Genomic DNA, 25875 nt, shown 5'->3' on the forward strand with positions numbered 1-25875 from the left:
TTGAGTAATAATAAGAGGAGGAACAGGTTTCTATTTTCCGTGTTTGTAATTACCAGATTTTCTCTTCTGTTTATATATTGTTCTGATGTAAAGAACCTTAATAGTTATATAAAATTAGACTTTTGTAAATAAATATAATTTATTAGAAAAAAATGACTTTTTACTAAGTAAATTGGATTTGTGTCAACTTTTTCATTGAAGCACCCCTCATATGCAGCAGTTGTGTGCTGTGAGAGGCTAGATGCCCACATTGTTTCCTCAGTGTAATACTTGATTTTCTCTATAAAAAGTAGACCAAAGAAAAATCTATAAACACTTGATGTACTTTTTCTTCAAATTTTTTCTTGAAAATAGATTAGGTATTAGTTTTAAGAGAAATTAAAAATAGAATAATCCTTTCATATATACTGGGCCAATCATCTTCGCAGACATTTCTGATAAAATTTTTCAAAATGTCTTGGGGCTAAGAGCTGTTTTAATCGCCTTAATTGGCATGTGAATTGTAAAGCTATTACAAAAGTAGATCTTCCAGTGTAAAGAGATAATTTTACAAAATCCAATACATTGAACCAGTCGGTGATATATCAGGTCCCATTCTGGGTTGAGCATTACCAAGTCAGCAGGGCCCTTTGGATGTTCATTGCAGTGTAATTTTAGTAGATCAGAATTTAGACTTTTAGAGGATTGAGAATGGGGAATCGGGAGACTTAATTCTGAGTCATGGGCAAGCATCTTTAAAAGTGGTTAGGGGCGCCTGGGTGGCTCCGTCTTTTGAGCGTCCAACTTCGGCTCAGGTCATGATCTCACAATTTGTGAGTTCAGATCCCGTGTCGGGCTCTTTGCTCAGATCCTGGAGCCTGGTTCAGATTCTGTATTTCTGTCTCTCCCACTCTCTTTCTCTCAAAAATAAAACATGAAAATATATCAAATTTTCTTGCTTCCCTAAAAACAATCTACTGAATGTTGCACATGATTTTTTTCTGAGGACCTGGAATTATCTATCACTACAAATCTCAGTCTGTTTGGGCAATGGAGGCCAAATGGCTTGTACGTACCTGGCCAACCAACGTGGTTGTCAGCTGCAAGATTACCTGGTTACATCTGCAGTCCACACATAACATACATGTATACACACAACTTCCTCACTGAACAAATCTGGGGGGAGGCAATACCCTCACCAAAGAAAAGTGCGTCTTTGGAAGCAATAGAATCATTAAGTACAGTTTTGGAGATGTATCCCTTGCTACGAAAATCTGGTTCCTATGTTCCATTAGCAGATGATCAAGAGTTCGTATCTTGAATTTAAACCATAGAACTAGTAACCTCCCTGCCAAAGTATGCCGCTGAAAGATCACAACATGTTACAGGATAGTAGTGTAAATAGTTTATTTGCTCATATGCCATGAAAAGACCAGAAAAGTAACATGAACTGCTTTTTTATAAAACATTTCTAATATTGCTAAGAAGCAGGCCCATTAATAAACAGAAAAGAACATGCCAACATTATTGTCTACCTATAGATTAATAAATAGGCAATTGTTTTAATATATGCTCATTAGCACTGAGCTCTGGAAAACAGCTGCTTGTGATAAAGGGCCAACTACTTGTGTTGTAGCTCATGGTCAAATTGCTTTTTTCATCAGAATGAATGTGTCAACAGACAAAATCTTGGCATGTTCTTTTTAAAGTACACATTTATGAAAATGTGCTAGCAGGTGGCAGTTTTAAAAGTAATTTTTTGTAAATAGGTATGCTAAAGTGAAATGTAACTGATCCCTAAACTGTCCTTGTAGTTAAATATATATATTAAAAAAAAAACCTATAAGTTAAAATAACATTCAGATTGTATAGCACAGGCTGATGCATTTTTAAACAATATTTACATTATTACCCAGAGGCTTAGGTGGGAATTAAAGTGTAAAAACCATAAAAAACTGCACCAATTTTATAGCAAAATATCTGTACATTTAAAAAGAGATCATATAACTACACATTATCCAAGGAAAATGGGACCTTCACCAAGGAGCTCACATAAGCACAACATAAAATAAGATTCAGTGGTTAAATACTATACAATAAACTTTACAATTAATATATTGATGTACTGTACCAAGAAGGTAAGCCAGAAGCAGAATGTATATTATGAAAAGTACAAATTAGCTTTAGTCCAGTTTTTGACTTTGGAATGGATCAAGTGCCCTGCCAGAGAGGAAGGAAAAACAACAGTGGCCTAATTGGCCATTTAGTCCCATTACCTATCATGTAAGCTTCATCCCAATGTGAATATTTCAAGCAATTTAATTGCAGCTCCCCATAAAGCAATGTGGGAAATACAAGAATTTAGCTTTGATAGCATGATGCAAAATGTATCCAATTTATAAAAGGAGGAAGAATAAGGGGGAAAATAACTTGGCGATTGTCAGGAGAATAAGGCTAGATTAACTAACACTACTAGCTAGCAGAAGTAATCTTGAATGCTTGTTGGTAGAGCTAGTGAGCTTCTCCCTGGCTAGCAAGGCACCAATTTCTATTCTTAGGATTGGCCCATAATAGTCCTCAGAAATCCTAATACTGATTACTGAGATGTTAATTTTAGTGCTAATTAATAAATACATTTGCATTATTTTTGTAAAAGCTGCCTCTAGCTGAAGAACACAGTACTGCAAATAAATCTTACACAAATCTGTACGCCATTATATCCTTGCATTCATATGGATGAACTTTTCTCAAGGGCATCATAACCCTAGCACAGAAGTAGTAGAATGTGGAAGGAGACAGAGTTAAGTGATGTATCCCATGCCACTGCAATGCATCGTGTTTGTACTTCACTGGGGCTTGCTTATGGACAGGAGTCGATCATGTGACCTTTTCCTGCTTCCATGTCGCAAGCCCTTTAAAATACAAAGCTGATGGGTATGGCTAAAACACAAAATTCCTTAAGACATTTCAGCAAAGGAAACCCAGAGCAGATTACATCCATGTTATTTACAACTTATCAGGAAACCAGGGTGTGCCATCATGGGACAATCATGACGGCAGATAACAAATGTAATACGAAATTTACATTTTGGTTAAAAAATTGGATAATATACTGGTGTAAAAAGATACCTAATCAAATCAAACCCTATTGCTTTGATTAATCTGAGCAGGTACTTCCACTTGTAGGCACTTGTTAACAAAGGTTGAAAGGAGAGCCCATCATCTTTAAATTCCTATGTGTTTGCTAAATCTGAGCCCTTAGAAGATTTTATCAATGTTCAAGGTTGCAGTTAAATGGTAGCACATAAAGTTCATGTGGAGCGTTTCATTCACGCACTCTATTCATGCAGGCAGGTCTTAGGTTCACATGGTTATTTCGGCACCATTAACAGAACGCATGTTCTGATCATCAAAGCGCCGCCTGACACTTCTCCTCACCGCATCGGCTCGTCTGTATGGTTGGTTTCTAAGATCTGTAAAGAGAAGATCACCAGTGAGAGAACTGCAACCTTAGTATCATGTGTCTAAGCAAGATAAAAATCAGCTGGCAGCCAATCAAAGCAGCTTGTGTAGAAGAGTCAGCTAACAAGGCCCTTCAAAATTCATTGAGTATTTGAGCCAAGGACATGTACTTTGCCCTCAATATTTAGACAAAGCAGGATGTAATACTGGTGTGATTCTGAACTTTAAGAAAAATATACAGGAGAGGCAATTGCTTCTGTCACTGGCCAGAGAGTCTAGCTGAAGTCTTATTCTGAAGTATTTCTTCAACTGGAAAAAAAGCTGTGGCTTAGTTTTGTTTTTTATTTTCTGGAACCTAAATATCAACAATAATTGCAATGAGTCTTAAACTGCAAAACCAATAAGCCTACTGCCCTGTCCTATGTTACCTGCAATTTTAATCAAGGAAGGACACTAGGCTTACTTTGCAGGCAGAGGTTCCGTTATTTTTATTCAATTAATACTCACTGAAGTCCATTTTTTATTTTGTGAAGTAGAAACAATGCTCAGTTAACCACTAAAAATGATAATCACTAAATCAAACTACTACTCCATACCTGTACATTCTCTCCTACCATAGGTCGTTCCTGTTTTTCATTGGAAGGGAGAAGCTGAGTGGGCCCTCCTAAATTTTCCAGCTGATATTACAAATATACAGAATGTTTAAAAATGCCTACCATTAAAAAAAAAGTCTTATTGAGTAAATGAATCAACCACTGCATATGGCTCAAGGAGGCATTGTTCTAACAGAATAAAGTGGGATGAACAAAGGGATTTTATTCTATGTAAGTATTCTTAATATGAAATCATGCTTTGCACTAGCAAGCAGGTAAGCTGCTTTTGGTAGTGTCAGGGCAGGCTTTGCACTTTCTGTTTCCCTTTCATTAACTTAATATTACTGACTTCTGTTAGGAAACATTCTGTATTTAGAAGGGGGAAACAAACAACAACAGAATTAAACCAGATGGAATCTTTATCCCTTTACCTACTAAGTAGCTTGAACATGGTGCCAATGGGCCAGATCTGGCCAACAGAATGTCTGGCCTCCAACTTTTATGTTTATATACAGTTTCCTGATCTTTAAATAGGTAAGTAATACAAAGAACAGGGTTTTGGACTTCCCTTGGAAAACTGGAAGGCCTGGCAACACCGAGCCCAGATTTTCACATGGCAAAAATAGACTGGAGCTATGTCAATGCTGAGACCTAAGCTCTCTGGTTCAGCACAATCCCCGCCAGCTCCTGACTCCTTGGAATCTATTACCCGGCCCTACTTCTAAGTTTAAGGGAAGAATAGTTTTGTGTGCCTTAATCCTCTCCTGCTCCTGCTTCCTGGCCCAGAGTGGTAAGGGAAGTTCGGAATTCCACTTCTGGCTAAGGATGTGCAGTGACTTGTAGCTCTCTGATGCCTGACTCTTCCGAACAATTGGTTCTGAAGATCTTCATCTTTCTTCAAAGGCCATATATATGTGTTCCCCGGCCAGGACATGCTCTCAACTTCTTCAGATCAAAAGAAGTTAATTGATTAACCTGAAGGCCAAGAAAAGGGAAGGGGAAGGAGAGCCTAGCACCCAAAGCAAGTAGGATCATCAGCAAATACCCTTGCCCAAGCCATCACACTTAATAACATGGAAGCAGGCCAGAAAGAGTCCAACAGAGAGGCTCTGCCTCACATACTGAAATGCGAGGTTACAAAGACTTCTCCCCGGTCAGACTCTCACCAGTATCACCCCTCAGCCATAGACTGAAACCACTGATCTGCATACAGAGAGAGGAGGAAGCTAAGTAAAAAGTGATGCTTGCCAGCTCTGTGTATCCTCCACCACCGGTGTGCTAGAAGAAATCCTTACCCTCGAGTGAACATTTGGAAATTTAGTGATATTATTCTTCTTTAAGGCTAAACAGAAAAAAAAAACAAAAACACAAAATGATGGTTAAGTAAAAATGGGATGAAAATGGAAAGCAATTCAACTTAGTGCTTAACATACCTGGCAAGTTAGCCAACAGAGGAAGAGAGTGGGAGGCCATTAATTCAAGAAGTGTTAGATACAAGGGAGAGAGGAGAGGCTCTTCCCACCCAGCCCTCGGTCCACCCAAATCCAAGCTGCTTTGAAAGTTGGCTCCAGAATGATAGTCCAGCAGCAAAGCTGACAGGAATGTTAGCTGAGATGACAGCGTCTAGCCTTGTTAATAAGCACTAGTGAGTAAGTACACTGCAGGGCAGGCAACAACACACCACGTCCTCTGAGACCCTCAGCGACAGAGGCACATACGTGACAGGTCCAAGTCACAGAAGAGCTAGTGCCACAATTGAAAACAGGTACCCTGTTCCATGTCAATCTCAACATGGGAGTTAATGGTTATTTCCAATTAGAATATGTGCCTCCCTGGTCCATTTTCTAATCAACTGGGCACTGCAGAGAAGTCTGTCTCTTATCTAGCCATCAGGAACCAAGGGCAGGCCATTACTTCTTGAAATTTTGGGGGTTATGTTTTGTTTTTATTCTAAGAATAGTGGCATTCTCTGAGAATAGGATTCTGCTATTAGTGTTTCTGGTTGCCACCATCCTGAACAGAGAAGCAGGTCCAGATATGATCTTGTTTCAAGAGAAATGCCCTGGATTTGACATGGAACTGAGCCACGGTGAAGAAGCACAAATGAGGTAAGACTATGGGGAGCTCCTAAGCCTCTGTTTTCATTTTCTGCCTCACAGCCTTGCTCCAACATAGTATCTGAATGTGGGCATGACCTTCAGGAGAAGAGGCTGAGTACAGAGCTATGGATTGCCTGTATCAACTTACACAGATTTCTATGTCCAATGGGCTACTTGTTTGTACCATGAGCTCCATCATACTGTGGATGATGGCTACACATGGTATAAGATAGTGAAGACCCAATTTACTATTGTGTGTAGTTCACAGTTCTTTCTGCAAATCATTTTTCAACTTTAGAGCACTTTGTACTCCTGAGCTCATTTTGTCATCAAAGCATGTTAACTGAGAATAGAAAGGAGGCTGGTTAACTATCTGTACTCCCATGACAGAACAGCAAATGCTCAATAAACGTTAGGTATAGTAGTTAACTGTTATTCATGACTATCATTTTGTGTTCAAAGATACCGGTAGCCCAGAAGTCTTATAACAACCTACTTGGTCCCAATACTACCAAGTAGTAGTGCTCTCAAAGTAGTGCTCTATTTATACTATTTTTCTAAAAATTTCTGCAATTCTATTAATTCAACTCCCACAAACACAGACCACCACAACCGTGTGGATCATAGACATACTGAAAGTGGCAGTGAGTAAACAGTAATGACTGAAATGCAAAACCATGCAGCATGAAGGCAACATGAAATATAACGTGGTGGAGATGGCAATTCCATGCTAGCATACTGGGTGGCTCAAACAGACAGACAGAGGGGCATAAGAGGTCAAAAAATCTGTAGCAACCTGTAGCATCAGGTGAGAAAGAGTAATAGTTTAGTAATGGTATTCCTCAGTGAGAACAGGTTCGCAGAAAAATCGAGAGCCACGTTTGGCGGTGCGAGCGGTAAAGGGCACAGTCTTCAGCACTGCATTGAAAATGACAGCCAAATAAGACAAACAGCAGAGAGTAAAAAGCCAAGATCTATCATATTAGTACATGGTTAGTGCTATGTTAATCATACCTGGGGAAGGGGCAGGGGTGGGAAGTGACCAGGGAAGGAGGGAAAGGCAATATATACCCAAGTGAGTTCATAAAGTCTAAAAGAGTTACTCAGTCTGGGGCTTGGTGGGTGAAAATATTTTAAAGAGAATAAAACCTGCTCTGGAAGCAGATACTCATTCACTTCCAATGGTAGCTGAATGATTAAGGTCAGGCAAATAGAAACTGTTCATTTCACTCAGTTTACAAGCCAGGTGTCACTGACATGGAGAACAGACTGGCAGAAAAGGAACTCTAAATTCTTAATATTCGAGGCTCAATGCTTCTCTCCCTACAAGCTAATCTTATTATGGCACTGAGGCTAACCGGTGCTTACCCAAAAAGATCTGCTCCTGGTCTTGCTCTGAGCAGAGCTTCTCCTTCAGTATGGGGGATACAAAGAGGGGGTTAAGCAAGGGGGACTTTCTCTGGGGGCCATCTGCAGGTTACTGCAGAGTGAACAATGAGACACGGGCAGACGCACGTGTACTGATTATGTGTGCGTCACATGCAGGCACTTCATCAGCCACTTACCTATCCACAGACGACTGAGACGGCTTTACTCTGGACCAGAAACTCTTTATTGACTTCCTGTTAGTGATTTATTTACCTATTTTGTTTCCTTGGGTCTGAGCTCGTGGAAAAAAAATTGTGATTTTGGCGGTTTGGGATCGATCCCTATTTCTGATGCTGACTGAACTATTAACAAAAAATGAGAAATAAAAAATCTAAAAGTTTTATTTCTTAGAAATGAGGACAGTGGAGGAAATGTGACTAATGACTGCACATTTGATATTAAAAAGTTGTTAGTTTTAGAGGTATGTGATAATGGTACTATGGCTATATTTGCTTGCTGTATTAAAAAGCCCTTATCTTCTGAAGACACAAACAGAAATATAACCAGATGAAATTATATGTCTTAGACTTGCTTCAAAATAACCCCAGAGGTTGGTGAATGGGACGTAGGCAGCAGCAGACAAGGGAACTCATCATACTATTTTCTATACTTTTGCATTGCATATTTTTAAATTTTTCTACAGTAAAAAAGTTTAAAGTCTCTTGGAAGCTAATAAACAGTATTCATATGCAACAGACAAGAAAGCAAAGTCACCAGTGGCCAATCACAAGGTAGTGTCAAATTACTGTCCTGATCTGTAAGAGAATGTGGAATCTTTACAGAATGGATTCAAGCAGCAAGCATTAGGCTACAGCTTATTCAGTCAAGAGCTGGGCTGGGTTAGGCCCGACTCACTGACAGCCCAGGCCTAGTAGCCTGCTAGCTAGAAGCCTGATTTATTAATCAGGCACCTGGGTAGGAGTGGCCACACAGTAGAAAATGGAGCAGGCTAACAAATTGAAGACAATGGAAAACCATCAGAAGGTGGGGCCTGGTGAAATGTGCAAGGTTCCAATGATAATGGGAAACAGATTTTCCAAAGAGTGCTGGGGCTCTTTAACAGGAAGTACACAGCCACTGTAAATATGCTTTAAACACTAGCATGGAGTCCCCCTGTATAACTCTGGATCTGAATAAAGTCACCTGAAAAACTTGTAAATCCTACACAAAAGCGACAGCACAATGTGCGAGTAGCTCACTACAGGTAAGGTCAGTGGGGTCTCTAAGGGACACGATGAGAAAGTATCTTGTACCTGTGATGATATCTTCAATGGCGCCGTCTTTTCCTTCATATACATGTCTGTTATCTTTAACTTGTCGCCTTCTTAATTCTGCAATTAATTCTTGCTGCTGCCTCTTTGATTTGTGGGAAGGAGACTGAGCAGAAAGAAAAATGGCAGAGATTAGTGGGACCAGCATCACTGGTCCAAATGTGCCTGATCACTGGATAAGCAGCCTCAGCCAAAAACACAAATAGCACCGTCCCAACATTCTGCTCAGAGAACAACTCAGAAAGCCTCTAGGACGAAAACAAACTTTATCCGAAGCACACACAAAAGTCCAGCCGGCAGCAGTAGGAAGGCTGGATCCTGTGGCCCCAGGAGACAACTGGTAATAACCACGGACTGTGTAAACTTTGGTGCAGAGGATCGACGAAGAACACTGATTTGCCAGCCTCTGTGGCTGTTACCTAAGCTGCTTCCCTCCGGGGCCTCCTCTCTCCCATTCCCTGTAGCGATGCCCTCCAGCTCTCAACACCAGCACCAACCCCGTAAAGCCTTCCCTGGACACTAAGCAGTTAATCAATCAGGTTAGCTGGTACAGCCTTGCTGTATATCCACCTGAGATTTAAATGCCTGATCTCTATAAACATGGAGATGCTACACAATCATGCTCTTCACCTCATTCCACTGTTGGCTGAAGAAAGTAATGAATAACAAGGCCATGTGCCACGTTTCCAAGCCCCAGTAGGAAGCTGTAAGGCTCCCGAGCTGATCTGGCTTGTTGCCCCTCTCCTGCTGGCTTCGAGGAGCCACCAGGGCCTCCCCTCCCAGGAGGGCTATCTCAGGGGACGGGCGCTTCTCACCTTTGGGTCCTGCTGCTCCATGAGGGCTTCTTGCTCCAGGAGTTTTTCCATGAGTGCTTGTTCCTGCTTTTTCCTCAGCTCATTTTCCTCTTCTGCTTGCTGGGTAAAAACAAAAGAACCCAAAGATTATGTCAGTGGGAATGACAGCAATCCAGATTTTTTTTAAAGTCGTTCTTAGAGAATCTTGGTGAGCTGGGAATCAGAGTGAAGAGAAAGCTTACAAGATCTACCACTTAGACCTATGCAGGACTCTGACCTGGGCTTTCACCGTTGGCCTATATGACATCTCCCAGCAACTGCAATTCTGGTCCAGAGATCCCTTCCTGATGACCCCCTTCCCCACTCACTCTGCTTCTCAGCCTCAGTCCCACACATGTGGGATGCCTGGAAGCTCTATTCTGTGATTTTCATGTGAGCTTATTGTGTTTCCAGAACCTGTCCACCTACCTAGAGTTATCTCTGAAAGCAGGAATTCAGGTTCCTCTCCTTGTGCCCACTGTTAGGGGAAAATCTCCATCCACTTGCCTCTTATTTCCTTCAAGGGGTCTCACCTGAGTGACGCTCTGGGTTCTCTCCCCACAGCTCACTCCCTCCCAAGGGCGGCAGAAGGACTAGTCTGATAAATTTGGCACATGAAATCAAACAGGCGTACCTCAGCTCCGCCCTCTTGGGCATTCTCCATTTTGAAGCCAGCCTCCCTAAATATGGTCCCAGCACCTCACAAGAATCACTTTGAATCATCTCTGCAGCACACTAGCATTACGAGCCAGTGAACCCAGAGTACCACAGACAGCAGCGGCTGGTCACCAGTGACCTTCTCACCGCTCACAGCTCCCAGTGATTTTTTTGCTGTGTCTGGGTTCATCCTCACTTTTCCTTCTGCCAAGAGCTAATAATATCATGGCTACACAATGTCATGCTAAGAGAAGACAGCTTAATAATGAAACCTTTCAAATTGCAGTAAAAGGCCAAAGGACAGTTCTGGAGCTAGAGAAGTGACCCACTATATCCAACAGGATGTTTCTCAAAAATGATGACCCTGCCACATCCTTCCTCCTCTGATAATCACACTCTTCCTTCCTCCACCAAGGTTACTAAGGTTATACGTAGACAGCCCTGGAGTGTAACGTCTGCAACGTCTCTTAAGTGCACGAACACCCCCTAACGTCCCCCTCTCTTGTCATTCTTTCTCAAGGAACAAATTCTTCCAACACATGCCTCTTTGGGTAACATGATTTTTCAAGACTATAGCCCTGGACTGGGTCAAATGTCCTATTTAAAGGTAGGGCCACTGGGTGCCCGGGTGGCTCAGTCAGTTAAGCATCCTATTCTTGATTTCAGCTCAGGCCATGATCTCATGGTTTATGAGTTCAAGCCCCACATCAGGCTCTGCGCTGACAACATGGAGCCTGCTTGAGATTCTCTCTGCCCCGAAACCCCCCACCCCCTCAGGCTGTGTGTCGCGTCCCTCTCTCTCTCAAAAGAAAGAAATTTTTAAAAAAGAAAAAAAGAAAGGAAGGGCCATTATTGGTCCAGATGAGGAAACAGACAGTAACCATCCTCCCTAGCGCCATCTTTCAGTCCACACTAGATGACCTGAAGGGCTAGGCAGGACACACCCAAGCAGGCTGTCCCTGATGTCAGCTCCAGAGCCCTTGCCACAGGCCAGAGGCCACTCCCTTGACCCATCCAACAACTGCACAGGAGGCCTGCAGTTTCTAAGTCCTTCATCCTGCCCACAAGAGTGAACAGTCACTGAGGAAGTAATGGTCCCGGAGTGTCTCGTGTGCCCCAAAGGGCAGCCAAAAGCTTTTGTCTTCTGGTTGAGCCCAGGCCTGGCTGGCTGGAGAAACGGAGCCTCACAGACTGACAAGCTCCACAGAACTGGAGACAGCTGACTCGTGCTGACCTCTGAGATCTGCTGCCTACAGGAACAGGGGAAGCCTCCTGCATAGCTGCAGAGATGCAGACACAGCTCTGGGGGGACAACCCATTTGAGAAATAATGCCAAGGAAGACTTTAAAGGACCCCATGCTCCTAGTTACCTTATAGGCCTTCACAAACCGGACAAAGACGGGAAAGAAGACAGAGGGTGGTGTTGTCTTGGGGTTTTCTCCAAAATACTTCACCACATCATCAAAAGCGTCCTGTAAAGAAACAAACTTCTCTTGAGTTTCGTAAGGTCAAGCATTTGAACTTGACACACTGGGGGAAGAGCAGCAGCAAAGCAGCAGGGAAGATCCAGATGCCACCACAGCTCATCTGCCCCTCTCATTTCCCCCACAACTCTCTAGGGACTCCTGTTTCTTCTGAAAGCCCAGGCAAAGGTGACCAGAAGACAGTGACAGTGCTGCACAGGAATTTATCACTGGGACCCTCTGCACTTGTGCACACTGTCACCCAAACATGGAGCTACCCCTTTCGAGAGCTTCCTAAGGCCGTAGCAGGACTCCCTGATACCAGTGAGTTAGAAGGGATCTTAGAAGTCATTCAGACGCCAATCCCACCTCACTGCTTCAATGCTCCTTACCGTGTTCCCACCTTAGGTACACTCAGGTCTCCACTTAAAACGGTTTCCTCGCACAAGACAGCCTCATTTGGGAGCCACTGCACCACGTCTGCTTTCTGAGTTCCCACAAACCTCTGCCTCCCCTTCTATGATGGCATGCACAGTCTGTTCTGGCTGTTTTTCAAATGTGTACACTTAACCCCCAGTGCAGTGTAAGATTTCAAGGTCAAGGCCAACAGACACCCGGCATACTGGGCAGGAACAGGGTTTTGCTAAGCACAGGAATGACACATGGTGGCTGACATGAATACAGGACTGACACAGAGGGAGCCTAGGAGTGGAAGGGGAGAGGCACGGGGCTTCTAGAGAAGAGGCAAAGACTCCAAGCTAGAAGAGGACAACGAGCAGAGCAGGAGCACGTCTCTGTACAGTATTCAGAAAAATGTCACCCACACGAATCATCAGTTACATAAGAAAATCTACCCTCAGTAGACCGAGGGCAATCTTCCTCCAAAACCAGGGCCAGCACCCGGGTGCACTGAAGGGACCCAGTCACTTCTTCATGAGTGTCCAGGGCAAGGGTCCTTACCTGTGCAATCTTGGCGTCATCCTGCAGCTTCTTCAGTTTTCCCTCATTGTTGAGGATGAACTCCTTCAGCAGCGTGTTGTGGTCGTGCATGGTGTACTCCCTCTTGGTTAGGTCCATGCCTCTCTGGAGCTCTTTGACATCCAGCAAAACATTCTCAAGGGAGACTGAAGGAGAGACAGCAATGTCCCCGTGAATATCAAAACCACAGTGAGTCTGGCTGCTAACCCAGGTTCTCGGTGCATTCCTAGGGTTATACTCAATGGCCTTAGCTCTAATTTCCAGCTTTCAGAGCAGAGACTGTACAATACGAATAATTTATTAATGCTCATTTCCAGGCACTGCATTAACTTCTATATATGCACTAATTCATTTGCACTATTAGCCCAATTTCCCAACAACAAAAAAGGCAGCATAAAGAGGTTACGTGGCCCTCGGTTGTGTGGCTAGAAGGTGGCAGAAATGGAGCTCAGGTAACAACCATGGGCCCCAGATCCTGGGATTATGTCCAACTATTCCATTTCTCTCATAGGAAATGCTAAGCTGCTGGTTGATCTGTAGGCTCAGAGGTTCCCTAAGTGTGTAACTGTGCGGGGACCCAAGATCTTGACCTCTTTTACATTTCTGTGGCTCTCCAGCAGGGGGTAGCATTTAAATGCTGAACTTTAGTTACTACTTACCACTAGAAACCAAGCCACCTTGGACAGTTTCTGTCAAACAACCCTGCTCCTGAAGGGTTCATTAGCATGAACCTCTTCCATCTGCAGCCTGGCCACCCTCCCAGGTACGTTCCTGAGCCTCCTGCAGGAAGACCCGGCCCGACCTCAGGCTCCCCGCTGCACTACAGAACAGGCCAGTTATGTTTTTCCCTTGCTAGACTCGCATGGGCCGTATTCAACTTTGACTCCTCAATGCTTAGGAAAGGGCCACATCCACAGCAGGGACTCAGAAAGGTTCCCTGGATAAGCAAAGGAGCAAAGGTGTAAAGAATCCATGTCAGCTCACCTGGCTACCAGAGAGAGGACACAGAAAACAATCCAGCCAGAGCTCCTCAATCTCTCCACCTCCTTACCGATTTTTTATCCAATGACACTTTTAGGAAATCTCACTTGGGCCAAAGAAAATGGCCAAAAAAAAGTTTTTTTGTTAAACATTTCTCTTAATTATAATTGTGATGCTAAACAATCCCGAATTTAGGCAAAGAAACCTGAAAGAAGGAAAATCACTCCGCCAGAAGAGAAATCCTAGGAACTGCCTCAGTGAGACCCGTGCCCCCAGTGGGTCTCCACGGCCTGCACTGCACAGCCCTTCACAAAGGCTCCTTCCCACCCGCCTCTCAGTCTCCGCTAGGGCGTCCCCAGGATCTATCCCGGCTAACAGTGCCTCCTCATGTCATTCATTCGCTCATTTACGTACTCCCCCATTCAATTTGCTAGGGGCTAAGGGAATTATAAAGATAAACAAATATAAAGATAATACCCATACATTCACAGGTTGAAACAGATATGGAAATTGTTATAATAAAATCTGTTCCATCGTGAATGCAATAGTATGGAATGCTCTATAGTAACAACACCAAAGCAGCAGCCCCTGAGTTGGAGAAAGTCAGAAAAAGTCCCTGTCTGAAACAGGCCTCAGGAATATGAATTTATAATAGACACCTTAGTTCCTCAGGGCTCAAGATCCCAATGTGAGAATCAGAGTATGCAAGCAACTCCGGGGTTAATCTGCATCTTGCTCCTTTTTCTAGCCTAACAGCCTTTGGAGAAGACACGGCACACAAGACAGTACACTACAGAAGACATGGGTTCTAGTCCTGTTTCTAACATGTTCTATCCATGTGATTTGGGCGAGATATTTAACCTCTAAAAATGTCAGTTTTCTCATCTATACCGTGCAGAGACTGTCACAAGCCCATTACAGCCCAGCTGTCTCAGAATCACTGATGATTTAAATGAGAAAATGTAGAACTGCTGTAGCAAAATAACAACCAAAAGTACTGTAATAATTGAGCTCTTGTTCAGGCTAAAGGCACAATGCTTGGAACGACCACACCTGAGCAATGGGACAGCGCAAAACCAAAGTGGGGGGAGGGGGCGAAGGTTGCGGTTTAGATTTTTGTTTTTGTATTTCAAGTGACAACAAGAGACTAAGAAGGACAACGAACAGAAGAGAAAAGCTACCCAAGGTCCAGAGACCAGACTCTATAGAGAGGACACAGAAGGGTCTCCCTTTATGTCCCTGTTTGTTACAGCTCTGCAGGAGTGGGAAACACCACGTCCCAGACGCTCCAGCCAAGAGCTTCTGACGTTATCACCCTTGCTTTTCCAGAGGAGTTCCGAAGAGTGGTTAGGCAGGGAATGGCTCCCCCACCATCCATGATTAAAGGCATTCAATATCCAAGAGTAACAAATAGCCAAAATCAGGTACCTGCAGCGGCTTTCTCCACATAATGAAGCTCATTATAAAACAGGGACACTTGGTGATATTTTTCTTTTACAACATTTGAAATATAGTGCAACAGGGTCTGCTTTCGGTCTGTTGACTTTGTATCTAAGAGCTGAAAAGAAAAGGAACAGGGGTTAGTGTAGAAGAGCATGGGAAGCTTGTCCACCAGATGATCTCCTCCCACTCAGTAACAGGACGGCGCCCCAAAGTGGATGACAAATGCCTCCACAGGAGGGCCAAACCTGGACGTGTGCTCCTCTAAACCAGCCCACTGACTTGTAAGTGACCATGGGGCTTCTCCACCAGGAGCCGTGCTCAAGGCCAGGAGGACTCCAACATCGAAGACTGTTCACACATCTCTGCCCACAGAAAACCACCCCAGCCCGCATCTGCCAAACAACTTCCCCTGACTTAGAAGTGGGAGGCCCCCATTATGAGGGCTTTCCAAAAAGAAGGAGCAGAGGGGTGAGCGTGGGGCTGGTGATATGCAGGTACTCCTGCGTGGCAGGGCTCCCTCACTGCAGTCCATCCATTTTTAGTTCAACTCTTGTTGCCCGGCCTCTAGGACCCAAAACAGCTGGGCTTACCACACACGACCCTCTTGGGGCCAGGAGTGGGACAACTGGACACTCGTTACCAAACAGCCATGTCTCCCTAGGGCTCAGGACTCTGCCTGAGCAGAGCCCAACTTTCTCATGTGGAAGCCACGTTCCCCCAGCCTTGGGGGAGAAGGTTCCATGTAGGAATTTTTCCTAGTCCTGCCCATATAAGTCAGAGGACGCTAAAAAATAGCATACTCTTTTCACTTGGGGNTTTGGAAAGATGAGGGGAGCTGGGAGTGGAGGAGAGAGTGGGGGGGGGGGGGTGGGTGGGGGGGTGTTTTTTTTTTTTTAATGTTTATTTGTTTTAAGAGAGAGAAAGAAAGGGAGCACAAGTGGGGGAGGGGCAGAAAGAGAGAAACACAGACTGTGAAGCAGACTCCAGGCTCTGAGCTGTCAGCACAGAGCCCAACGTGGGGCTTGAACTCACAGACCACTAGAATATGATCTGAGTGAAAGGTAGACGCTTAAATAACTGTGCCATCCAGGCACCCCTAATTATTTTTGAGAGAGAGAGACAGAGACAGAGAGAACACTAGTGCAAGTAGGGGAGGGGCAGAGAGGGAAACAGAATCCGAAGCAGGCTCCAGGCTCTGAGCTGTCAGCACAGAGTCCAACGCGGGGCTCAAACTCACGAGCCTTGAGCTCATGACCTGGGCTAAAAGGTGTCCCACAAAATTATTTCTTTGAAAATTCTTCACAAACATTCTAAGAGTTAAAGAATAGTTCATCATATTAACTACTATTCAATTTAATAGTTTTCCAAAATGTTGGATCTTTACATTATTGCTATTTGCAATTATAAAATAAACATAGCATCCATAATTCAGATTCTTGGGGAAAGAGTCCCAGAAATGGAAACACTGGGTCAAAGGGCATGATTATTTTTAAGATTTTAAGCGCCTGCCGCCAAATGATGTTCCAGAAAATGTGTAACAACTGATCCTCCACCTAGCAGACAACCTTCATCCAAACATCCGACCCCACTTCCAAGAGCAGACTCTCCACTCTGGGACTTGATCTCTGCCAGTTGTTTTGTCCCTTCTATAGCTCTTATATTTCTTTTAGTCCACTCACCAGATCTAAACTCTGAAGTTTAAATCCATAAACTGCTCCTCGCTTACTGCTATTCATATAGTTTCCAAGGGCCAAGATAATCTGGAAAAAAAAAAAAAAAAGGAGAGAGAGAAGAGAAGCCCATCAGTACAGCATCCCAGCTATTCCCAGGCCAACGAATGTGGCTGACAAGTCAGCTCTTCCCTACATGTATACAAAGAAAACTTTACTTGCCTCTAGAATTTTCTTGAGTTTCTGGGATGACTTTATAGAGACAGATGCTGCTATAATTGAGTGCAGTTGCTAGATTCCATTCAAAGGAAGGAAGGGGGTGAAAAAAAGACATGTTAAAAATAAGAAACTCTAATTGGGAGCTAAAAATTTAACACAGAAGAAAACAGACCTGCATTTAGACCTTAAATGCAGAGATTCTATTTTTCCTCAACAAAACAAATTTAACTTGTCCTGCTAAGTCTTAGGTAACCATATCATCATATGCAAGCTCCTCTTTCAAAGAATTTGAAGTAAGAAGAAAAGTCATATCACAAAATCTGTATCCAATGGGACTCGGACCTCAGAGTCCACAGCATCTTCGGGCAGAACTCAATTCCCTGCCCACCTCCTCAAATCGTGTAAGACAATAGGTTTTTAAATGAATGGAGCTGTCCAAGAGTGAAAACAAGACACCAAAGGAATACAATCACCCTCCATAAGTTCTCAGAACATGTGCTGAACAGACATGCTACTGTAATCAGTAATTAACAAAAGTTTATTTGGAAACAGAACTGGGAAAGAAGTATTTATGATATTTATGTTTATAATACTAATAAGTCTCTACCAGATTAACACAAAGGGACAAGAGATGGTTGGCTCTTATTTCCCCATCACCACAGTGCACTATAACCAATCTCCAAGGAAGAAGAGTCCTGTGGTAAATTTATAATGCTTCCAAAGAAAGCCAATAAAGCCTGTTCATTAAAAATATGGGGTCATTTTTAGAAATGAAAGTAATGTTTTCAGGCTTGCCAATCTAGCCAGAAGACTGGTATCTTCAGGAGAAGAACAAGTTGGAGGAAATGACTTCCCTGGTCCTATGCACTGAAGTGGAAACCCACAGGACATCTTTAGACACAGAAAATGTCATTCTATGGAGGAGAATAGCAATATGGAATATGGAAATCCACCATTTTTACATTACTTGGCATCAGCAGTGTGGAAAAAAAAAATGCCAAAATAAAAATACAATCTAAAAAGTTCTGGGAAGGAGTCTTTAGAGCCCATGACGCTATGTGCAATACTGGAAGAGACTTAAAAGGAAAAAATGATTCTGTATCTCTCTGGACACTCTCCCCTGCCAGAGTTGGTCCACTCACAGGAGTCAGCATCTGAATGCTTTCTGCAAAGTTCCCAATGAAGGCCATGATGGTCATCTTCTGCATGAGTCTCTCGATTTTACTGAACTGCATCATGAACCGGTCTTCATCTGACAAGTTCTCCAGGGGCTTCCTTTCCCGCTCATAGAGCCGGAACACTTTCACCTCATTCTCAGTTGGCAAGAACCTCATCAAACATTCTACAAAGTCTACAGGCAATGTCTTCAAGTCAAATCTGAAGACAGATGTGGACATGTCAGTGTTAGAGAAAACACCTCCTACCCCTTCAACCACACCACCATTTGGTCCTGTTCATAAACCACCAATGCAATGAGTTGACGAGGTCTACAGCTGAGCTGTAAAGATGCCAGTTGGCATGGGCTCTTGACTGTCCAATAGCTCCCTTCTGAGAACCCAGACCTTACACAATAACCATGCTCAGTTTGTAGCTATTACTATAGCTTTAAGTCTCTAGAAATCAACAGCAAATGACAGTAGGAAGAGCGAAAAGGCAGGCTGACACATCTGATGGTTAAGTGGTTCAAGGATATGGTTTTTAAGGCACATGGAATACTGCTCATTAGGGAAATTAATATTATACACAAAATACCTGGTAAACTCTAATATGTATCAATTAAACCAACAGTCTGGGGTATGTTTTCTTCTGTAGGAAAAAATGTATCCAAATGCCTGTACAAAATGGATGCTTTTTAAACGCACACATCTCTTGAAGATAAACCAGATCTTTTTAGAGGTATGCTCAATTTGAACAAACCCAGTATTTGCTATGTCTATTTTCTTCCCTGGACAATCTTTGTCCGGCAAAATAATACAGTCACATCTAATCCTCAAGACAAATAAGGTATATGCAGATTAGAAACCAAAATGCATATCACGTTTCAACATTAAAAATCAGAACAGAGTATAGGATATACTAGATTACTAGATTATGATCCTGACTCAGGACATGAAATAGGAACAAATGATTTCTGAGGGTCACATACTCCTCCATGAATCTCTTACCAAAATTTATGAAATACCAATTTACAATGAACCCAGTCCTAACACATCTAAAACATTTGTTCTTTATCATATTTGAAAGTCATCATGACCACAAGAAGGGCCAAAAGATTCCTCTAGTAGAAAAGCAAATAAAACGAATGCCTTCTCTGCAGTGCCAGGATAAAAAAAAGAACTGAACTTTGTTTAAAATTTCCTGAAAGTTGCTAAAAGAAACAGGAATCACATTCCTATTGTTATGAATTAAAAGATGCATCTGTATCCCATTTGCATCTGGCAATGAAGTGTATCATTCCACAAATGCCATCAAATTTGTACTCAACAACTCTAGAGAACATTCATATGCTTAAGAGAAGAGTGACAGTCTCTCCTTTTGCTTAGCATGGGCAATTCTCCACTCCTTGTATGTAAGCATTGCTATAGGTGTATAGGAGAGCAGGCCAAGTTAATAAATGACAACGTCACAATTCAGTTATTCTTCTACAATAATTTTCATTCTAATATAACACTCCCAAAGGGAATTGCTGGCCCACTCCTTTGGTGGAAGCATGTCATGCAACTCTGAAGTCACATATACGTAACAAAGGGAATTTCTGGTGTGTGGATATCAAGAAACGCTCCACCTCTTATCTTCAATCTTGCCCCCTGACTGAAATATTTCTGTTACCTACCAATTCACCCCCTGCTTATTTTCAGTTTTATCCTATAAATCTACCAGAATCGAACTTTCCAGAATGCCCTGAACTTACACATGGATAGCTTTACATATCTCGTCAGCAGTCTTTCCAGCTTTCCTCAAAGTTATGGCAAGATTTTTGGCCCTATTTGCTTCCAGTAACGTCACTTTGTTTGATCCCTTCTGTGTTATCTTCTGTTTGCTTGAAGAAAGATCAATGGCAGGACCTTGAGCTTTTGTCTTAAATATTTCCTCAAACTCATCCACATTTAAATCCTGGAGTAATAAAAAGGGATGAAATGGGCAAATTGGATTATACTTAAAAATTAACTCAGGCAACCATTTTGACAGTTTCTTAAGCATCAAAGAACTTAACTTTTTCTACTCAATACTTGGCCTTGATCAAGGCTTGCTCTATTTTCCCATTTGTGCTATAGCGTGACTTAGGCCACACAGACAGCCATGAAGGGCTAAAGTAGAGAAGTGATCCCATCTGGCTAATTCAGTTGCCTTTCGCTAATTACCTAGCAGGGCTAGCCACCACAGACTAAAATGATCAAACCAGCTAATGGGTGTAATAATATTGAGTTCTTATTCACTTACAGTTCAATAAAGGGTTTTTATGCCCTTTTATAAATTAAGGACAGGACTTGTGTCAGATACATATTTTGTGGCGTGTATTGAAGATAATCAAAACCACTCCATAGTAACACAGCTTCTTAAACAGTTTTGAAATGACCTTACAAAATAGTGTCCTATTCTCTGATATTATTGTATTAGAGAATTTTCTTTTCTTCTTTACATCAAGGGATTTAAAATACCAGCGTTTTATCGCTGAAACGTCCAGGTCAGCAGAGCACGTATTTGAACTTTGCCACACAGAGAGAGCCCCTAGTTTCTAACCAACAGAGAAAGGTACCTCCAGAATCCGCTCATCATCAATTTCATTGAAGACCGTGCCATTGATCTGATTTGGCTTCAGGGCAACCCAGTTAAAAACTGGCATTCTGAATTTCGTCTTGATTGGCTTCTTAATTTTCACAGCTACAGAAGTCAGAGAGGATGAAATTAAGATTCCACCCAAACCCCATGACTCTCAAGAACAATGAGAGTAACCCTTGCAGATGACCCTTGAACACTGGAGGACCACCAGCAAGGGGCACCCAAGTGTTTAAACACAGAAAACCTCACACGTGGCTTAGGCTACAGCAATTTGAGGTTTATCATTTGGTTGACTGATGCAACACTGTAGTCAAGTTGTCTAAGAGCCAGGGTTTGGGGTTTGTTTGTCTTTTAATGCAGGCAAATGGACTGCTGCATTACAGTCACAATGTTAAGACAATGTGTAGGACAGAAGTACTGGGGAGAAAAAGGATTAATGATGTTACTAGACAGCAGAGAGGACAAATGCTCAGTGACACTGGTGAGTGTGAGTCAAATTCTGAAATCTTAAGTTCTCGGTTCTAGAACACATTACTTCCCAACCAATCTTAAAAGATGATGAGAGACTGCAGGCAGTGGCTGTCCACACCACCAGGAACATAACATCAAGAAGGCTGACTTTCTGTAATGTCGAGAAGCAACACATTCTTGTGGACGATTTTGACAATGGGGATTATATTCAGGCTGAGTTATTCCAACCAGACCAAGGGTCATGAACAGCTCAAAATGGAAAATATGTAAGATGACAGAAGGGGTACTGAGAAATCAGGATTAGTACTGCTTTTTGAGAAAGGCCACAGTCCCTTCCCCCTTTACTAAAGAGCAAGTTCTCCCCAGGAGTCAGCTACATGCAACTAGAAGCTATCAAGGAGCCCATTAAAAACACAGAAAACCTCTAGAGAGGAAGGGATCTATCTTCAAGGGGTCAGGTAAGGAGCCGCCAACTCCTCTTACTGTGGGGAAATGAGCTAAAAAAGGAAACTCATTAAAATCTCCATTAATTAAGTACACATCATAAAGCGGTCCCCCGGAACCATCTAGCTATACACATATGTACCTTCTTAAGTCTACCCCGGGACACCCACCACACTGTTTGGGAGCTTCACTATCTGCCATCATCCGTAAGGGAGAAAACTGCAGTGCAGAACAAAATAAAGCCAACGAACACTGGGCTTTCACCTGGCTGCCTGCCATTCCTCCAGAGTTTCGAAAGCCACATCAACAGCAGGAATGTCATCTGATAAATCCACACAAAGCATGCAGGAGTACAGAAACGCAGTCTTTGTAAACCAGGCCTTTCTACCACCACGTGACACCTTAGGCTCCACCACCCAGCAGTGTTGGATTGCTCACTGCACTTCACTTAGGTCTACACTGCCCAGGAAAACCCACATCCTCCACAGGACAAAGAAAGAGACCTTCCTCTGGTCTGGCCTTTTGAGCAATGTGGAGGGAGAAAACGAGGAGGCAGAGGAAAAGCTCTACGGGGATCTTTCCACAATCTGAGCTGGCGGGTGAGCACCATTTGATTCCACTATCCATCCACAGACACCACACGCCTCAGGACACTCGCTAAAAGTGATTGTATCTGCAACCACTCTACTTTTAACTCATCAGCAAGAGTAGGAATAAGCCTGAGATCAGAACACAGGCAAAAACAAGTTATCTTCAGAAAGGAGGTCCTGACTCCCAACGATGAACGAGGGTGGGTGTGGGGAAGGTTGTAGGAGGAGAGGCCTACAGGTGACCATGATGACATGGTGCTCGCAGTGTTCGGGCTGAAGGCACTGGCTTCACGTGGTGGTGGGTGTTCCATGGAGAGAGCCGGAGACCAGTGGGAAAGGCCTGGAAACACAGCACCTTGCGGTCTGTCCCTGCTCTGTGGAGCAACTACCCTTCCTCCCCCAGAATAAATCTAAAATCCTTCTATAGATGATGCCTTGGATCTAACTATGACAAACTAAAAGGGGGAAAACCTGCTTTTCTCTCAGGGGGAAAGGAATATGGCATATGAAATCCAGGCTGTCTACTTGCTGAGCCGTAAGCTCTTCTTCTAAAACATATGAGCAAACCTGGAACAACAGTCAGCCAACAGCGAGACTTCCCACGGACACAGGGTCAAAATGCAATGATTCAGGTAAGATGGAGTGAAAACACGTCAAGGCACAGTGTGACCAACAGGGATGCATGGCAAACACTCAACACACTCAGTGAGGAGCAACCTACAGAAAAGCTTGATTGGCCCATCTTTTGTGGAAGCAGAGAGAACAAAGAAAATACAAAAAAAAAAATTAGATATGGTTAGAGTCAAGCCGCTCAGCAATTCACGCACCCTTAGCAGAGAATTTCATGCTTCTTGGATACATTTCACAAAGCAGCGCAGAGCCAAAAATTCATTTCCATTCAGGCCTGCCTTGAAGACTCCCTTATTATTTTGTTTTAAAAAGTAATCCTTTTTAGGAGAGGGGAAAAAATGATTTCATTACAGTGGTCCCAAACAGCCATATTGAATTGTGCTAGGTATTGCAGAAGAAATGAACAATGATTTAATGAAAAATAATCAGCCAAGTACGAATTCTCATTGTGAACTTCCAAAGCACGTTCTCCCAAAGAGAGAGCCCAGCAGTCTGTCACAGATGACCGAAGCGGGACACGGGACCGGACTGCTCTGTCACCGATTTGAGGAAGAAGCCCTACGCTTCAAATATACATTCCACACTAAATGTTTTGTCTATAAAATGCAAAGAAAACTTAACTAGATAAAACTAGAGGACCTTGTTCAGGTCCCCTGTCTCAGCCACCAAACACACACCTGCTCATTGCCTGTTGAAGGAATAGGCCATCTTGCTGCCCATGATCTCAGGGCCTAGCAATGTCACAGGTTTCTGGGTTCCGGGAGCCCTTGGTAGATCATCTCAGCTCTGTTCCGTGGCCCCACTGGGAGATTCTGATTCTGTCTGGCCTCTTGACTCCAAGGAGAAAGTTACCCAACACACTGGCAACACACCTCACAAAATGTGCTACATAATCATCTTCTAATCCTTACATCTTGTAAAAGAGAACATCTTGTAGTCGATAAAGGGATGCTTACGACACTTAAAAGAAGTTTCTTAAATCCCACACATGGTCCTCTAAAAATGATGTAAGACCCATAAGGAACAACTTCCAACTGTAGAACCCTGAAGGTAGCGGTGGTCATGAGCCCAACAGAGAGTTCCACACACTACAGCTGAGATAATCAGAGGAGCCTGCAAGTTTTTAAGATTATGTAGTGGGAAGAACCCAGGCAAAAAAGTTAACCAGAGAGGACAAGCCTTCTAACGAACGGAGCCCTGGACCTGCCCATCTCAGCCCTGTGGCCCTTTCGCTCTGCCAAGGCAGATGGAGTTCTAGAGAGCTCTAGTGAATGCAAGTAGAGGCTCCATCACACAGAGCTGTTGCCAAGGAGAAAGAAGCAGGACCAAAGGAACAGCCCGCCACAGCCACGTCTCACAGTGAGCACTCTCAGGGCACCACAAGGAGAGCCTCATCAGCAAACCAGCTGCACATGCCAGTTACAGGTTGTCACGCTCAGTCCCTGAGAACAGCCTGTTGATGGAATGGATTCCTGGGGCTTCTCGAGAGGTTTTGGTTTGCTTACATTCCAAAACCCAACATTTCCATGATGACACTTTCAACTTTTGTCCTTCAGAAGCATTAAAAGTTCTAGAAGAAAGTAGTAGACAGGGGTCACCTTGCAAGGTAGAACTAAATCACTGGATTACTGTGAATATTACTTTCAGCAGGCATCTTACTTGTTTCTCTGACAATTTTGTGGAAGTTGGGGTGGAAGTAAATATGACAGATTCGATGTGAAATAAGGAGGTTGTTCTGAGTCACTTGGATGAATTCGCCCTAATGGCTGGCTAGTACAGCTGCTGATGGGACACTCTGAGGGGTGGAGCAGGCAGTCTGGAAATCTCTTACAGCTGAGAAGGCATGTATGTGGACACTGGACAAAGGCTCTGGGACCTAGCATACGCAGTAGAGTGGTAGCTCTGCATCAGAAATAAGAGACCTCACACAGGGACAGATGTAGAGGAGAAAGCAGAACTGTCTGACGTCACAGAGATGACACAGCAAAGCTCAGAGCAGTTCAAAATGCCAGGGAAATCCTCCCTGACTGAGAAAATGGCTGGAGAATTTTAGAAAAGAGTAAAAAGTCACTTGCATGAGTCAGAAGTCAGAACTTCTATTTCAAGGCATTAGAACGACTCTCTCTTCTCACCCCCCACATGCCCCGTTTTATTTCTGGTGAGGGGTGCCGCCTTCTACCCTGGTTAGCAGGAGGGCAGCACAGGCTATATGGAAGCATTTCAAGGTAGGGAAGAGATCCTGCTCTTGGCAACATCTTCCCTTGAAGCTTCAGTTCCGCTATAGTGAATTCTGGTATCTTCAAATGCACAGAAGAAATGCCTGGAAACCTGCATCGGGTAATTACACAGAGAGGGATTTTCTCCACTTGAAAACAGCATTGCAAGTACCTTCCAAGAACAGACCTGAGGGCACCAGAAGGACTCTCTGTCAGAGCTCTGACTACTACAGATGTCCACAGGTGTTTGATGAACCCGTGAAAATGCACTGATCCCTAGGAAGGGCACTAGTTTCCCTTCCCTTTCCTAGCTGGGGAGAGTGGAAGGTGGGAAGACTGGAGAATCAGAACTCCCTGCTAGAGAGAGTGGAACAGCAGCTACTCAGAGAAAAATGCCTCCTGTGCATAACTTCGCCTTTACCGGCTACTTAGCGGGAATGATATAGCGGAGATACATGGGATTGCAAGAGACCTGGCTGGACTCTCAAAGAAAGGCTTTAAGGCCTCCAGAGGGAACACAAATGAGTATTTCTTGCACAAGTAAGTACCTGGGACTCCATTCCGTGCTCTTACCTGCTAGTCCTGAGTTGAAAACCACTGTGGGTGAGGACGTCCCAGGCAGCGGGGGTGCAGAGGGAGGAGGGGGGGGAGGTAAAGGAGAATCTGGC

The 25875-nt window shown here is 43.4% G+C and overlaps 1 protein-coding gene across 1 annotated transcript in view; it reads right to left on the minus strand.

Annotated features, from left to right (window-relative positions):
* Positions 1-1361: 1361 nt before the first annotated feature.
* The window catches only part of FMNL2 (formin like 2), a 311228-nt gene continuing 286714 nt past the window's right edge, over positions 1362-25875 (minus strand). The window contains exons 15-26 of the mRNA XM_077767821.1: positions 25781-25870; positions 20834-20958; positions 19988-20190; positions 18219-18453; positions 17080-17148; positions 16867-16947; positions 15173-15302; positions 12746-12909; positions 11693-11794; positions 9648-9746; positions 8815-8938; positions 1362-3452 (exon numbers count right to left, since the gene is read on the minus strand). Of these exons, the coding sequence (XP_077623947.1) occupies positions 3343-3452; positions 8815-8938; positions 9648-9746; positions 11693-11794; positions 12746-12909; positions 15173-15302; positions 16867-16947; positions 17080-17148; positions 18219-18453; positions 19988-20190; positions 20834-20958; positions 25781-25870 (1532 nt within the window). The 3' untranslated portion in view covers positions 1362-3342. The remainder of the gene's footprint in view (positions 3453-8814; positions 8939-9647; positions 9747-11692; positions 11795-12745; positions 12910-15172; positions 15303-16866; positions 16948-17079; positions 17149-18218; positions 18454-19987; positions 20191-20833; positions 20959-25780; positions 25871-25875) is intronic.

This window comes from Crocuta crocuta, unplaced genomic scaffold (assembly GCF_008692635.1).
Source record: "Crocuta crocuta isolate KB4526 unplaced genomic scaffold, BGI_CrCroc_1.0 scaffold154, whole genome shotgun sequence".
NCBI classification, from domain to species: Eukaryota; Metazoa; Chordata; class Mammalia; order Carnivora; family Hyaenidae; genus Crocuta; species Crocuta crocuta.